Source organism: Pygocentrus nattereri, chromosome 26 (assembly GCF_015220715.1).
Source record: "Pygocentrus nattereri isolate fPygNat1 chromosome 26, fPygNat1.pri, whole genome shotgun sequence".
Classification (NCBI taxonomy): Eukaryota; Metazoa; Chordata; class Actinopteri; order Characiformes; family Serrasalmidae; genus Pygocentrus; species Pygocentrus nattereri.
Genome location: NC_051236.1, coordinates 21,262,079 through 21,279,337, shown reverse-complemented (window position 1 = coordinate 21,279,337; position 17,259 = coordinate 21,262,079). Strand labels below are relative to the sequence as shown.

At 39.0% G+C, this 17,259-nt stretch overlaps 1 protein-coding gene across 2 annotated transcripts in view; it reads right to left on the bottom strand.

Annotated features, from left to right (window-relative positions):
• Positions 1-663: 663 nt before the first annotated feature.
• The window catches only part of brinp3a.2 (bone morphogenetic protein/retinoic acid inducible neural-specific 3a, tandem duplicate 2), a 54,294-nt gene continuing 37,698 nt past the window's right edge, over positions 664-17,259 (bottom strand). For both annotated transcript variants that reach the window (XM_017718869.2, XM_017718863.2), the window contains exons 4-8: positions 16,888-17,078; positions 10,991-11,096; positions 5,568-5,804; positions 4,517-4,739; positions 664-2,141 (exon numbers count right to left, since the gene is read on the bottom strand). In XM_017718869.2, coding sequence (XP_017574358.1) covers positions 1,025-2,141; positions 4,517-4,739; positions 5,568-5,804; positions 10,991-11,096; positions 16,888-17,078 — 1,874 coding nt within the window. In that variant the 3' untranslated portion in view covers positions 664-1,024. The remainder of the gene's footprint in view (positions 2,142-4,516; positions 4,740-5,567; positions 5,805-10,990; positions 11,097-16,887; positions 17,079-17,259) is intronic.

The window sequence follows — 17,259 nt, the reverse complement described above, 5'->3', positions numbered from 1 at the left end:
TCACAATTTCACACCTGTTATCTCAAAATAAGCATATCTTAGACCACCTCATTCCACTAAAGTGTCTTTTTCTTATAGACCCCACTGCAATATAAGCAAAAATAGATTGAAAACTAAATTAAAAACTGTCCATCTCACTTTTTTTTAGATACATAAGAAACATGAATGAAAGCATGGAATGAGTATGGGGTAAAAGTAGTCCAAGCCACTCCAGTGCTAATAATGGCAGTGGGCAACACGGTTCGAATAGAATAAAAAGAATAAATGTATAAATATTAAATCCTAAATCTGTAGTGCCATTTAAACAAAGCATGCTATTTCCTTTGTGAAGAGAAAATAATATACAGTGCTTTCACCCCAGATGTTAATGTTGAGGGGTTAAATTAGCATACTGGGTTGTCTCTGACTAATCCTTTCAAATTAAATATGAATTTCCTCATAAAAAGACAGCATAGCTTAGCAAGCTGTAATGTAATTGTGTAAATGAATCTGTTTCATTATTATTTTATCAAAGTCTTATGTCAAGTTTAATTGCATTTACACTATGACTAAGTGGCCTTAGTTCCACATAGAAAACATGTATGCCATTTCGCTGTGGACTACAACATAAATTTCTGAAATGCTAAACCAATAAAAAAGGACTAGCAAATAATGCAACAATGATTATATTATTACATGATGTTTTAATAGCAATTTATCTACAAAACTTACTGACATCACTGGATTCTGTCCAAGGAAAGTGCACAGTCACTGAAGCAAAATAACATAGAAAAGTTACAAACAATCATACCATATATTTAAAAGGTCCCTCCTTGTGGTTTCAGTGCTGAACCATACAAGAAAAATGACTCATTTCTTTTGAGCACAATGGTGTATGTATAAATGGAAATTCGTGAGATATCTGAGTGGATGATTCAATTAGTTTATTATGAATCCATCACTGTTCTTTCTCTTTGCAGCCTTGACTCATGCACAGTCTTGTCTGTGTGTGGATGTGATCTACAGCTGTCTGGACTTTTAGCTGTTAGCTACAGAGTTTGGTTGTCTCATAATCAAGAGAGTTTGGAAGTCGGGCACTGAAGGCCTGGAGAGAGGAGTGGATGCGCACCACTTCATTGGCGGTGAGCTTGAGGCGGTGGCGCAGCAAGCAAGAAAAGAGGTCCAGAGGCTGCTGACCTGGTGGAGAAAGCCTGTTCACTCGGTCTCGGATCTCCAGCAGCTGCAGTAGGGCTGAGTCCTGTGAGCCCTGTGTGTATGGATAATCCAGCTGCAGGATCAAATCCCGGATTGCCTCCGGGTCAAAATGCATGCTGTAACCAAACACTTGGATGCTGTTGATCTTCATGTATCCCAAGTTCCTTGAAGGGTCAGTCATTTCCAGAGGCTCAAGGTAAACGCTCTCATTGGTGCTAGTACCGGATGTTTTGATGCGGCTCCTCAGGTAAATGTGAATGGTCTCAAAGAAGGTCTTCCACTTGTTGCCCAGAGTCAAGGTCCAGTTAAAACATTCGAGTGGAAGATCCAACTTAGTGGACTGCCAGTCCGGGAAACTGTTCTCACTTACAGGGATCAACCAGCTCTCTGAGTGGCTCCCACCAAAAGGATTGATGAAGAGAGTAAGGGCAGGTTCTAGGGTGCTGTTCTTAGTAAGGCAGATTTGAAGGGAGATCCCCAGGAGCATGTGAACCAGGTTCGATTTGTACTTGTTGCTCTTCAGAGTGAGCAGCATTCTCTTCCTCCATGAGGGGTCGAACCAGCTGTTGAGACGCATATCATTGCTAATGAAGATGGCATGGACCTCCAGGCGACGGTCAGCCCTTTGCAGGAGGTACCTTAGCTCCAGGTCCTGCAGGTCAGTCTCAAAACCCAGGTAGTTCTCAGTGGAATCAGCCACCATGGGTCGACAGGCTCCCTGGCTTAGCATGTAGCCAGCATTGCAGCTGCCACAGCGAGTATGGTTGTCATTGGCACAGGCAGCACAGGCCGGACCCTCTCCTATAGAGCATGGAGTGGGCACCTGGCATGAGTTCTGGTCATATGCGCAAATGCAGGTGTGCATTTCCTCGGAGAAGAAGCCCAGCTGGTTGTTTTCTGAGCAGTAGAGTAATGACTGGAAGTAGTTCAGCCAGTATGATCGTGGCCTACATTTGAGGAAAGAGGGGGTGGGATTCAGTAAGCATGTCTCAACATGTCTAAAGTAGAGCTCCAGACCATATGTGTGGCCGTGTGCCAGAGGTAGGTTCTGTCACACAGCAGGGTTGAAGCAAAGCAGTACAAAATCATTTTTTTAGATAATCACAGCAGTCACATTTGCTTTAGGGAGAAAACTAAAACACCACTGAAGTGCATAATTTACTGTTAATTAAGTTGCATTATTTTCCAAATTTAGCACTTCCACCTTATTGTGAAGCCAAATCAAGCTTTTAACTCTACTGTTTACAAAAATAAGAAAACATAAACAAACCATTTAGCCTCTTAACTACATTGTATGACAGAGTTTTGTTCCTGCATGCAGTGTTCTGTGAGCAGTACTGTGTCTATCATTCCTGCTGTGCCATAATGTTCAAAAATGACAGAAAGCTACATTGTCAATGACAAATAACAGCATTCATCAGTAGTATCGAAAATCAGCTTGCCAAAACCACTGACTAAAACATTTTGGTAGTACTGAGTACCAGAAAAAATCCTGTCTATTTTTTGATACTTTGGACAAAAAAAATGACATCTTTACAGAATCCCTGAAGGGATATGGGGTACTTTATTTATATAAAAAGAATGTGGTGTATTTTTTTAGGTAAAAATCTGGTGCGCACTAGATACTATCAGATGAGCACCATATAAAATGTGTTGAGCACCTGATATTATGTGGTGAGCACATACTATCACATAATATTCCTGATATTATGTGGTGACCACGTGTGTACTATGTGTATCTGGTGCTCACCTGGTAGCATTGTGTGCTCACCACATCGTACCAGGTGCTCACTTGATAGTATTGGGTGTTCTCCTGGTAGTACTGGGTGCTCACCACATAGTATATGGTGCTCATTTGATAGTATTGGGTGCTCACCACATAGTATTTGGCACTTACTTGATAGTATTGGGTGCTCTTCAGATAGTATCTGGTGTACACCAGATTTTTACCTAAAAAATACTCCATGTCCCTTAAGGGACTCCAAACATTTAAGAAGATTATTAGAACTATTTTAAGAAAAAAGAAGAAGAAATCAATGCACAAGGAGTGGAAACAGACAGCACATACAAATCGAATGCATGGTCACAAAAGTTCTGGTCGTATTTCATCAAAGTAAGTTATCTTTACACGAGAACAGTTCCTCATGCAGAAAATACTTTAAACTAGTAGTTTCTAAGTTAGGTAATATGTCAAATCTGATGCATCATATGATAAAAAAATGATATTTATTTCTCTCGAGAAAACTGTTTAAAGAGCAGCACTACTCCGTTGCTGCCAGCAAGTGGAAAACTTGTTCACAGCCATGCACAGCCGCAAATATTTTCACTAGGGACATAACAGCAGGTAAGTTATTACTGCACAGCTTTCTGACTTTTGCAAAAGCAATGTTAACTGCTGTGGCATCTGTCAGTGTGGTAAACATATTTAGATTCAGCTGGCATCAACACTAGCCCTGCTTAGCTAGCCAGCCAGCTGCCGTCTGCTGCTGGATTGATCTATACATACATGCTAAATCACTCTTCAAGGGTTTCATTAATGAGCCCTCTTAACGATGATGTTTTGTTTTCATGTTGTAAGTGAGAGCTTTGACCATGCTAGGACCATTTCATCCCAATCTAATGTGGCTGCCCACAGGGAAATTTGTGACAAAAAAGTCAAGGGTGTCAGCTGAGAGGGGGATGAATGTTGCAGAGCAGTAACCAAAACTACAGCATCCAGGTGAAGTGATTCACATGGAGGGCCAAGAAGAGGGGAACATGGAATTATTATTAACAAATAATAATTTTTATTATCGTTTTGTTTGTCCCAATTAGTAAAAAGGCATCAAAAAAGTATCAGATTGGTATCTTTATCAAAAAAATTCAAACGACACCCAGCCCTATTCATCAGACACATTTCATAGGAGATGACATGCTCTAATCCACAGCTTTCCTCACTAATTGTCTAACTACACACGGAGAACTTCTGAATCCAACTGCCTGTTTTGCAGGCATAATTGTCAGCACTAAGAAACTGGCGTAAGGAACCGAAATCCAACATGTACAGCTTGTTTGTGTGAAGCGCTCCAAATGGGGTGTGGAAAAATCTTTCATCTGTTCCCTGTCATTCTGAGGCACACTGACAAGCATTCCTTTCCACAGTCCATCGAGATTTCAGTCTAAAATACGGACCACTTTTGCGTACCGGCAATAATTTAGTTCTAAATTGTGTGGGGAACTCCCTCTACTAATACAGAGACTGAGACATTATCCCATTTCTGAATTAGCCATCAGCCTACTCACCGGAGTCTCAATGACAAGATAACGAGGCTGTTGTGCTCACCTTTCGCGTGGTAAGTTGATGAGGGGTTGCTTCTGACATCTCTTGCTCAGACTGAAGAGCTTGTACACAACTCGCTGGGCCCTCCTAAAGAGGCCCTTCATGCTGCTCTCCAACAGCTCATAACGCCGCTGAAATGTACCATCCAGCAGCCACAAGTGCTGGATCGTAGAGGTGTTGAGGAAGAAGTTCTGAGGCAGCCTCATCAGGAATGTCTTGAACTCATCTGGTGAAAGAGAATGAAAAAGTTCTCTCTTTCTGAGATCCAGCGAGTTTAAAATAAACAAGGCGCAGAGGGTGATTGTGAGGACCCAAGCAACACTTTCTAGCCATTCCCCACAGCAGCAATAAGAAAGAACCATTTCACTTGAGAGCGGCAAAGTATTTTTCTATCCCCAACACATTCTCTATGGAGACACCATTTAATTTTAGCTGATGGAGCAGAACACTGAATGTCTTTGATATCCCTCACCAAAGGACACATTTATGATACGTGAGAAACTACTTATGCCTGGCACTTCCTGCACTTTCCTCCAGCTCTTATAACATAAACTGTAAAAGTAATTGCACTCACAGATCTTTCAGTAAAGAAAAAAAAATGATTGAGTTAAGGAAGGAAAAAATTGGAATCTATTTTAATTTCATTCCTGCTCCAATGGTCTTTGCAGGGTGACCTAAAAAGGCTGTAATATTTAAACATTATGTTAAGTGCTCTTGTTCATATGTTGTGGCCAGTCTGATGACCAATGTTGGCCTGATAGTAAAAACATTTTAAGGGCAGTTCATCTTGCCTGACACATTGTAAACTACCTGTGTGTTGATTGCTTTTTTTTTTAATCCTGCTCCATTCAGATTGTGATTTTTTGAGAGCGCAGTGTGTGAAATGCATCGGTTCACTAGACGTCATCAGGGTTTACTCAGTCTTGCTCATAAATCACATTATGAGGAATAGGTCATGGCTTATCAGGTTTAATTGTAAGACTAGATTTATTCTGGTCTTATTTTCTTCCCACTTTCCCAGTATAATGTATGGCGTATAAAAGGCATCCCTTACCTGAATCCTTAAACTCTTTGTAGAGGAGTTCCCATGATTCAGAGATCCGAAGGAGGCTCTCTTCCATGGCCTGGATATCCATGTATGGACAGTTGCATTCCGGAAACTTAGGGTCACACTTGCACCAGCAGTCATTGCCTCGGCAGACAAAGTCTCCTTCTCCATTGCAAGCAATGTAACTAAGAGCTGCTTGGACAAAGGTATCTTTGAGGTAGTCTGGCAGAATGACCTGCAAACCTTCAATTACAGATAGCAGAAAAGTCACGTCAACTCAGAGGTCTAACACAGGGGTCACTAATCTTATAAGCAATGGGCTGATGTGGCTGCAGGTTTTCATTCCAGCCAAGCAGGAGCACAATTCCTATATCTAACCAACTGTTTGAAGACTGAAACCAATCAGACATGTTCCTGTTTGATTGGAATGAAAACCTGCAGCAACACTGTTCCTTGTGGGTAAGATTGGCCCATATTCAAAAGACTTCCCAGAGTAGGAATGGTGAATTAGGATCAGATTCCTTTCTTATTTACTATGACTTTACTAATAGAGATACACTGACCAGGCATAACATTATGACCACCTCCTTGTTTCTGTGCTCATTGTCCATTTTATCAGCTTCACAGGTGCACTTTGTAGTTCTACAATTACAGACTGTAGTCCACCTGTTTCTCTGCATACTTTGTTAGCCCCTTTTTACCCTGTTCTTCAGTGGTCAGGACACACATGGACCTTCACAGAGCAGGTACTATTTGGGTGGTGGATCATTCTCAGCACTGCAGTAACACTGACATGGTGGTGACATGGTGGTATTGCACCACCAACAAGTGTTACTGCAGTGCACCTATATAGTAAAAGGAGCTGATCAAATGGACAATGAGTGTAGAAACAAGAAGGTGGTCATAATGTTATGCCTTATCAGTGTATATCCTACATCAGCTTAATCCGAGGATCTTTATGAATATGAGCCCTCATCTAATATATTAAGATGATTGTATCAGTTTATTTGCTTACAGCTAGAGTTCATCATAATTGTTAAACGCTTTGTAAATTCATGAAAATGAAAATTAGTTATACACTGACATGGGAATATTGTGCCAATGCCAGCACGCATTTATAAAATGTAGAAAAAAGTAGATCTATCATGATTAGTTTTCCAGAAATGTAATTTTTTTTTCTTAATTTCTATTTCTTTTGAAAATGACTAAGATGCACAGCACAGTTGCCTAGGATCGTTAGCCAGCTTTCGGCCCAAACTAAACATCTGTCCAATGCTGATATATTTTAATAACCACTTATCTGCCAAAACAATATGACTGTGATGTCATTGTGCATCCCTAATGAAAATGTAATGGCATTGTTTATCCTTTTTTTTTTCAAGAAAACTTTTCCTGAATCTTGAATCCTCAAAACAGTGGACCTTTTTCTTCAAAACACTTTCATAAACCCAAAACATTCAATCAACATGTTCAGACAGAAAATCATCCAGCATATCTTCCAAAAAACAGAGATGTAGTGCCCCTGAGGTTTACTTCGCTTTGATTTTTTTATCCATTTCACCCAAATAAAAAATAATATGACTTTTTATTTTTTGTTCAGGTTGATAAACTATTACTCTCAAGTCTTTGATCATGCAGGTTTGCCAAAAATGCAACTGAAGAATAACAAAACTATCTGTCAAATTTGTATGTGCTCATTTTGAAATCAGATTTGAGCATACAAAACTCTGATGAATAAGGCCCATCATCTTGCTGAAGAACTGCCCAACTACACATAATCTTGATGGATTGGCACACCTCTCAGCTCTGACAGCTATGCTGGTTGAGAGTTCTGGAGACTCGGAAAACATCAGCTCTGTCACAAGCAAGTAAAGACACAGCCTTCTCCATGACTGACAGTGGAAACCACACATGCACACATCTCTACGTCTAACAAATGCACCGTAGCTGGGCTTCAGTATTACAGTTTTTGACTTATTGCTCCATAAGACTGAGCTCCACTTCTCAAACATTCTGTTTTTTCTGGTCCAGTCATGACTCTTGCGTTTATTCTTACTCAGTTTTATTTTATTCTTTCAAGCAGTCCAACTTCATCTCCTCTGACTAGCTGAGGGTGCAAAATCTGAGAATTTGTCCAGTACTCTTAAGCTGTGCTTCTATTAAAGAAGCAGTTCACAGACTTGTGGCTCACATTAACTTCTTCTTTGATGGTGAAGTCCCCTGTGGCCTACCCACCCTTGTCTGGTCTTCATGAATACCAATTTCTGATAGTCTTAGCAACATCAATTAAAGACACTTGCAAAATGTTTCTCACTGTACTTTACGTTTTCTAAATTGCAAAACTATTTTTTCTTTGCTTTGTGTTTATTCTGCCATTTTCTACATTTCTACATTCATACTACATTTCTTCTACATTTTCTACATCTTCTACTTCTACATTTCATACATTACATACAAAGTAATTCACATTATGTTAATGACTGCTCACACAAGGTTAATTATTTTTAATTTATTATTTTAAAACTAAAATTCTCTTGGATTATTTGCTAGTTGTTAAATGTGATGAAATATTTCATTAATTATAGGCAAGTTTATCCAGTTTGAAGCACTGACAGCAGTTTTTGGCAGTAGCGCACTGACTTTGGGCTTGTTCCGTGTATTGAACTTGTGTAATCAGCCAAATAAAGATTTTAGAATTTAATCTTGGAATCAATGAAATGTAAACTGACATCATTTTAGCATCCTCTGAGCTGCATCTGAGACTGCATTGTAAAGAAGTACAGTGCCCTCCATTACAATTAGGGCAGTGAAGAAAAAAGGCAGTGCTATCTTCTCAACAGCTTAGAACTGGGAAAAAGGTGATATATAGGTATATGTGTGCCTTATAATTAAACAAGAATTCCACCAATTTTTTTTTTCCAAAATTTCTGCATAATTGAGTTGGTGAGATGTAAACAAAGTCATTTGGAGTGCTTTGGTGTGAAATTGTGAACAAACTTTCAGACTCTGATTTATCCGAGTTTTTATATATGATGCTGATGATGGTAAATAGTGGTAAACCTGAGAAATCGTTCTTTAGGAACAAATTTGCCTTACAATGCCCTGCATGTTTGCCATGACTACCTTTTAAAAAAGACATTTTTTCAAGCCAAAACTTTTTCAAACTGTTGTAAAACAGTGTCTCAGCAGTGTATTCATAACAGCATTTCATAACCATTTTATGATAAATTCTGTGGGGGAGCTTTTAGAAGCATTAAAATTTTTCAGATGTTTGGTTCCTGTAACCCCTGCTTTGAGTGTTTCTGAGTTGATTTCTCTAGAACGGAATATTGCACGTCAAACCTCTCGTGTTACACGTTAACCATTTAATTAGGCAGATATTTTAAAATTCAGTGGAATTCCCTTTCAATAAAAGCATTTTAGTCTGTATTTCAAAGAGACTGTTAGAAAAACATCTCAAATTTAATTTAAGCAGTTTAGAAGCAGCATCAAACCACACATCTCACAATCTTAACTGAGCCTTGTGTGTTTGGTAAAATGCAGCCTAACCGAATAAGCTTTGCATATGGCTATTTGAGAATTTATTGCAAGTTCCACCTGAACTGGTTTGGCTGTTTACTAGCTTTTTCAGTTCTAGTAACTTTTCTGCTGCTTTTTGTTGTGCTCTGGTTGGATTCTTTTCTTTCAGCTTCCAGACAGCTTCTCTTTGACCCTGTTTACACCTGGTCACTTCATATGACTAGTGTCTATATTGTACCCTGATAAGATTTTAGCCACATGCATTTGCTCTTGGTGGTCAAATGCATCTCCGATTAGTCAGACTGAAATTCATTTGCTGTGTGGGAGGGACTATGCAAATCCACTCGTTATGCCACAACTAGTTACTAATGACTTATTAAGTAATCTGTAATTTGTTTTGCACAGCAGTGTTTGTCCATATTGCTATTAAGCATTAATTTCCTCTGGCCCCTGACCATGTGCCTCCCCCATGATTATCATCCTCAAAGACTTGGACCTTGCACTCAGTGACATACTACATGGGGAGAAGTTTCAGGCATACTTGGAGGTTTTGGTTGTCAAACGTGTCTTGGAGAGACAAATGCATTTACACTGCACACTATTACATACTATTACAAATGCATCTCAGACCTCCTCCTGAAGTGGACTGAGCGAACAGATTTGTATCTGTTATAAACGCATCTTTGGTGCATTTACACATGCATTTTATCTGGCTTGAGCTTATCCAGATATGATCCTGATACTCAAGATGCATGATGTGACCATGTGTAAGTCTTGGGCTACATTCACATTACAAGCCTCTTTGCTCAAATCAGATTTTTTGTTCAGATACGATCTTTCTGAAATGACGGTTCACATTCATTTAGGTAAGTGACTTAAATCTGTCATTAATATGAACAAACCAGCATCCTGAAATGATTTGCCTGTGCGCATACTTATCAGTAACATCACATGAATGAATGATATACTTCATGAACAGCAAACAAACTAACATGCAGAATGAGCCTTAGCTATGAAGATAATTAACTCTGAATAGCTCTCAGCTTTTATTATTAAAGTAAGAAGAAGGTGTTGCTTTTTCGCTCTTTACAGGCTTTAATTTCTTTTTGAAGCTGCTGCCACAGTAATGCTAAACGACGGAGCAGGCACAGTGGGGGAAAAAAAGCACATAAATTCCAGTTGCACGGCCATGAATCGGATATGTATCCGATATAAGACCACATATGAAAGTGGCTCAGGTTGGATTTGAAAATATCAGATTTGCGTGTTCATACAGCTCTGAATTCACATTACCAGGTTGAAGTGGCACAGATAGAATTTTTTCACTCTAATGCAACTCAGATCTGATGTTTTTAGTGCTGTGTGAACACAAATCCGATCTAAGACCACATATGGAAGTGGCTCAGGTCAGATTTGAAGAAGAATTTTTGTGTTCACACAGCTCTGAAAACATCATATCTAAGTCATTTTAGGCCAAAAAAGTCTGACTTGTGCCACTTCAACCTGGTAATGTGAACGTAGCTTTTGTCTCACAAACAGCATTCTTGGTGGATGATCTAGTGATTCCAAAGGTAAAGATCATTCGATAGATTGAAGTTGTGAAGCTATTATTATTTTGATAGAATACACATAAAATATTGTTTTATAATGCTCTTATTTGCATTTTTCATTTGTAAACATGAAGAATAGATATGTATAATAAATAAATAAATATCTGTACCCTATCTTCACATCCATGTTTTATTTTTTATTGCACCTGTTTATATACACAGCAAAAAGGGATTGACAACTGTTTTGCATTCTTTTAAAAGATATGTTGCCTATTCTGTGCAGTCGTGTTCTTATAAGACATAATAAGGAGCAACCCATTACAATCAGGATGAAACAAAGCATATATAGGAAATTCATACCTTGCAAGTGGACTTTGTTTTCAGGGCTTTGAACCAGCACAGAACTAACAGAATCAAGGTTGTCATAGTTACTGCAACCAAGAGGGCCAGTCCTTGTTTCAGTTACCTGGGCAACAAAAGACAGACCATGGAATTATGGTTTAAACATCCAGACAGGGACAGTGTATTACTCTACTTGGAATACAACATGTAATGCATTTCCTTGAAACGGACCATTTAGCATTGCCAATATGTTTCCATTCTGAATATCTTTGCTGGGAAGAAGAAGAAAAAAGAAGAAAAGTGGCTTGAGGACATCCTGCGCTTGCTAAAGCACTAGTGCCAGTCACAATGATAGCGTGCATGCCATGACAGTCCACTCAAAGATAATCACCTACTTGACTTGAATCACTGCAAAGTGAGATGCTTTCAGACATATGTTTTTCCACCTCTTCATACCACTGCGAGCACTTAATTGATTATCGTCCTTCTTTGACACATTCTTCTGCATCCATAAAGAAAACATCGTCTGATTTAAAAAAGGCTTTGGGGCTTAAAGACGGCAAGACTTTTCGCTGCTGTATTGACCGAGGCATCTCAATTTACCCTTAGCTGGTCTTCTCTTTGCATTTGCAATATGGGATCACGCTCAGCTTTTCTTTTTTTTTCTCTCCTCATTCTTCTCTCTTCATGACACGGTGAAGCACACCTAATTGATTCACATTTTCCTCTTCGTGGTGCTGGCACACTTTTATCAATTCGGTGATCTCTTTCGATTTGGCCTGTCAGATGGTATCTTTTCCAGGCTGACAGTCAGATAAGGTAAGACAAGGCAAGCTCCTGCCACTCCATCACAAGCCAACTGAGGAGAGGAGTGGTAGTAACATGGGCGCAGTTTCATGCACACACATACGGTGCATAAACCACAGTGTTCCCTTAAAAGATAAAACCTGCTTTGACATTAGATTTCTGACCTTTAGAGGACACATATCACGATTCTTTCTTTTTTTATGTTTACCTTGTATTCCACTTTATGTTATTTGTGTGGTTTCATGTGTCCAAAACAGTCATATTTCATTTTACTTGACCATTTTCCAAACCTCTCTTTATCTTTAGAATTAAACAGGGTGTATTATGCTCATTTTTTGGTGTTCACAATTTTATTATTGGTCTCTACTAGAAAAGATTTACATGCCTCAGTGTTTCAAAAACACATGGTTTTGTCATGTTTTGTCAAAAAAACAAACAAAAAAAAACATGTTTTTGTCATACTGTACATCTCTATCTACCCTCTGTCTGAAACACTCTATTAGAGCTCATGTGACCAGTCTGTTCTGACTGGTCAAGTGCAAGAGCAATGCCCCTGCATCTGCCCCTACATCTTCCGCCCCTGTCTTGCAGTCTGCTGTCTGTTGCTATTTTTCCAATAGCATCAGTTCAGCCAAGTCAGTTTGAGCGAAAATACAATCCTCAAAGTCAAGTCAGTGTCTTCTCGACATGGATACAAAACTGAACAAACTCGTTCTGGCCTCCAGTAGTTGCTGTGTGTTGTGGGAGGGTGTGCAAAGCGTGCCAGCAGATGGGCAATAAGGACTGTGTTACAAGATTGTGTCATCTTGTAAAAGAGGAAAAAGGCTGGAGGCATTTCAGGCAGCTGAGAAAAGTGGTTTATGTGGGTGAGAGTTACCCCTCTGGCATGTACTTTGGGCTTTGGGCTTTGCAGACCATTTACATGCACAAAAGAGCAACATAATACACTAAAGGAAAGAGAGATAAAAAGAAACAGAAAAGCATAATAGGTCTTCTTTAAGACATGTGTTCATGACTTCTGCTTTGATATTATCCTCATTCAAATAACAGTCTAAGCTGAAACACCTCAAGTAACTTCAGCCTGAAAGGATGGGCTATACTGCTTTAGGCTGACGAGGTGATATACAGTTCAATGCCAAATCAGAGAGAACCCTTCATTCATTTCATTTCTAGTCAAAACAGCCATTAAAGTTATTAATTTTGTAGAAGATATTTCTGGGGACATTAGTTGTAATATAGTCCACTTGCATAAGGAAGGAGTAAGTCAAAAGAATATAAGTGAACAAAAACAGGAGTTTCCAAAACTGAAGTATCAAAAAAAAGATAAAAAAAAAACAGAGAAAATGGGACTCCTAAGGCCTGGTAGACCACCAAAACTGTCCCCATCAGATCAACAGTGCTTAAAGCTTTCAATCCACAGATGTTTCTGTCCATCCTTCCACTGTGAGGACACTATGAGTCTTAAGACATGTAGTTCTCAAGAAGCTGTTACTGAGAAAAGGAAATGGAAAAGGTATAAAGAAGAAAGTTTGCAAATCAAAGAAAAAAGCTGTTGGTGTTCTTAGAACATTTAGGACTGAACTTTCGTTGTGTGCAAAGATGTCACTGCAGATTTCACTGGAAAACTGAAAGTTTTTCTAATAGAATGGATGCTATAATAAATCTAAAGGAAGATGCTTAAACATGTTACATAGTAATTAAGGCTTCTGTGTAATTTTTTGTAAAATATTTGTTTTCTGATTTAATCCTGATGCTGAAAAATAAATATTATGTACTTAATGGCCATTTTGACAGTAAATGAAATAAAATGAACGGTGGTCTCAGATTTTTGCACAGCACTTTATAGTATGCCACAAAAGCAGTTAAAACAGACTTTGTTGTAGTCTAGTTTCTATTCATAAACAGAGACTGGATGGTACACTTTGTACTGTAATATTGTTTAGCTAAATTTCCAGGAATATAAGCTTGTTAAAAAGACAAGACTCCAAGGTTTGTAACAAACATAGCAGATAGATTCTGTATGAGTCATTATTTGATGTGTCATATGATGCCACATATGACAAAGAAGAGGTTACTGAGAAGCATGTTGAGCATGATATCTGGCAATATTTGCTATGCATATAACAGCTGTTGTTCATACTTATACATATTGGCAAATTGCAAAATACCTAATGGCAGATTACTGCCCACCTGGACCTGTATGGCAGTCTGCTGTTTTGCCTTAACATGTGGTATCAACAGCTCGTACGTAATTTTCTATACTGAGTGCAGCTGTCTTTGGATAAGATGAATTTCCAGATTTTGGGATTCAAATAATTAGATCTGTTGTGGTGGCCCTGCTAAGCAGATCCAGGTGTCAAACAGGTTGCCATCAGATTGCAAATTTGTCTGATAGAGCTGTTTTGTTGGGCCAGAGTATAGCCAAATAACACACTCTTAAAAAATAAAGCTACCAAGAAACGAGCAACTATGTTCGTTTTTCATTGAAAGAATCTTTCATAGAGAAAAGGTCCATTCTTTGTATGAAGAGCATGAATAGTATCATTCCAAAAGGCTGTATATCCATTTGTAAGTAATTTGTCATTTTGGACATCGCAAACTTTTGGAAGAAAACCATTCATATTAACATCTTAAATGATCTCCATATAATGCAATGGTTCTTTGCCCCTTAAATGTCTTTCTTTCCTACAGCAAGCAAAGAATAAGGCAACCTTTATCTTTAAGACTCTGCTCAGATCCTACATACTAAAGAAGTAAAGCTAACAATCTAAAACCCATTTTGCATTTCCATTTTTAAAGCCGACTATGATTTGAAAACCAATTTTCGGATTTACCGTTGACTGTTTTCTTTAAGAAAGTCCGCAAAAGCAATGCTGAAGCCTAAACAAAGTAATGTTTTTTTTTTGTAAAGGCAAATCAACAAAGCAGTGGGGATTGCACGCCTGCTGTTTGGAAGCTGTGCCACAGTTTGCGTTCCAGTAGACACTGAGGTTACGCCTTCACTGGCAGATTTGCAGGGTAGCAGGGCTGCCTGAGCACTGATTTTGATTTGGGAAATTGTCAAATCATGAACAAAATGATCCCTGCTACTCACAAAAACAGCTTGAGTCATTCCGCATTAAGCAAACACCCTGTGCCAAAGTATGTGGGTGGGATGCATCCTGACTTTTTGAAGGGTCTTGCTGTTTTTTTTGTTTGTTTTTTTTTTTCCGAGCCCCTGAGGCCCAGCGCACCAGCTCACTAACAGGCTTTTCCTCCAAAATGAGTTGCTAGATTTCTCTTCCACAGATCCCAGCAGGGAAAGCCAGGAGCCTCATCCTGCACTCCAGTTTCATTCAATTTGGAATTCATACAGCAGAACGCTCACTTCTGTCTGTCCCATGAAACGCAGGCATGGGTCAACGCCCTGTGGAAACGATGCGTGCATCAGAGGCTCCTGCGATTCATTCTCCTTCACTGATGGAGCTGCACCACCCTGCCTCACCGGCTGCTCCCGTCACTCAGTGAACACCTTGGCTTTCTCACATGAAAGCACACCTCAGCAAGACGAGCAACCTTCAATGATCAACAGACAAACACTTGCCGACAGCTGAGATCTGCTCTCCCAACTATAATGAAAATGTCTAAGTTCAACAGCAGTGGTGTGCTGAGACAAGGCGCTCCTGTATATAATGAAATCAAAGGGGATAATGAAGGTTTTGGTGTGGAACAGGAGCATCACTCTTAAAGCTCCTGGGACAGAGTAAATGCAACTCTTTGGAGGACATAGAATGCTTGGCCAATTTGCCTGGCTATAGTATTAAAGTGGGCTGCAGGGAGGTACTTAGAGAACACATCTAATAAACAAAATTATATTTAAAAAAGTGTATGAAAGTATATTAAATCCTGTCAGAATGAATGTGGATCTCTCACAAATACAAGAGCATAGTGCCCAAATCCTTAATTGGGGTGGAACAGCATTTCTCTATTGAGCTATGTTTGCACTGACTGGCCAGATTTAAAATGAGAAAATGTCAGAATACATAACATAGTGAGCGATGAATCGTGATGCCAGAATATTTTAAATAAGCTAACAAAAATGTAAAAAAAAAAAATACGAGAATGAGGATAAAATATGACATTCACATTTGATACAGTCCACTGGGAGAAATATGTTGCAAATCTAAAACTATTTTTGAATCCTTGTGACTAGAGATGCACCCTTCCTACCTATACCAATACCTAATGCCAACTCTGTCCAACCTAACAACTCGACTGGTACCTATATGTAATGTATTTTATGCTGGTAAAAGCAATTTTCTGTCTCACAGACTAAATGAATGGATTTAGGCTGACTTTACACAGTGAAACTGTGGCTTAAAAACCTGCATGAAAATATATGTAAATGTATGTAATGTAAAGCTTCGTGGAACTCATTACAAACTCAGTCACAGCAGTTGCAAGTGTCTTAATGGAAAAAGTTTAATGGATCAGCCAATCAAAACGGCAATAATATATCATGTGGTCAAGTGAAATTACAATTTCAAACCATGCTTTTTTTTTTAAACTCTTTCATTTAACTGTCAAGTTGCATGGAAATTATGTTGCAGGCAATGTACAACATGCAACTATTCGAATGAAGGTTTCACTGTGTAAAGCCAGCCTTACTGGTTGGATAGCTTCACATTTGGTTTCAGAACTACGAAAAGCTGCTGTGCTCTTTGGCATGGTTTATCTTTAACCACTAAATTAAATTTGATGTATTGAGCCCTTCAAACACTGGCATTACAGATTTTGCAATGAGCATTTTTACTCTTTGTCTCATGGTATGTACACATATGCTCCATTGCTGATATCGACACTATATTTAAGTGTCAGTATCAGGGCCAATACAGATATGCTATTGTTATGGGTGCAACACCACTTGTAATATATTAATATTGCATGCATATATTAGTCAAATGCTGGTTGCCAAAACCTGCTTCATTTATCCAATGCAAAATGGTAGAAGTTCTTGTTTCCCACTCATAAGATGCTCTATATAACATAATAATATGTGTGCTCATCTGACATAAGTGGTCCAGAGAAATATGATATCTGCTCACAGTGAGACATGACTAATGGCCCACCTTGATGGCAGTGGAGGCGATCTGGAGGTGGTGCAGCTTGCGCAGTGTGCTCTCTCGGTCTATGAAGTAGGAGGCAGCCAGCTGGTGAAGCGCCTCCAGAGTCACAGCCGTGCTGTTGCTGGTATAGTCACTCACCTCTGCCTTCTTACTCAGCTTCCTCTTGTCCACGAATATGGTGAGAGCCTCCTCTCCTAAATAAGTGAAGAGGAAATGACTAAACTTACCCAAGCTGTTCTTACTATTACAGCATTTACAAGACAGATGAGCAGAGCTGGTTCATTTGTAAACGTGACTGGAGTAAAAGCGTACCTTATTTGTAAAAGCCTCAGACTGTTGTTTTTTTGAGTAAGTTAATTTTGATAGATATACTGA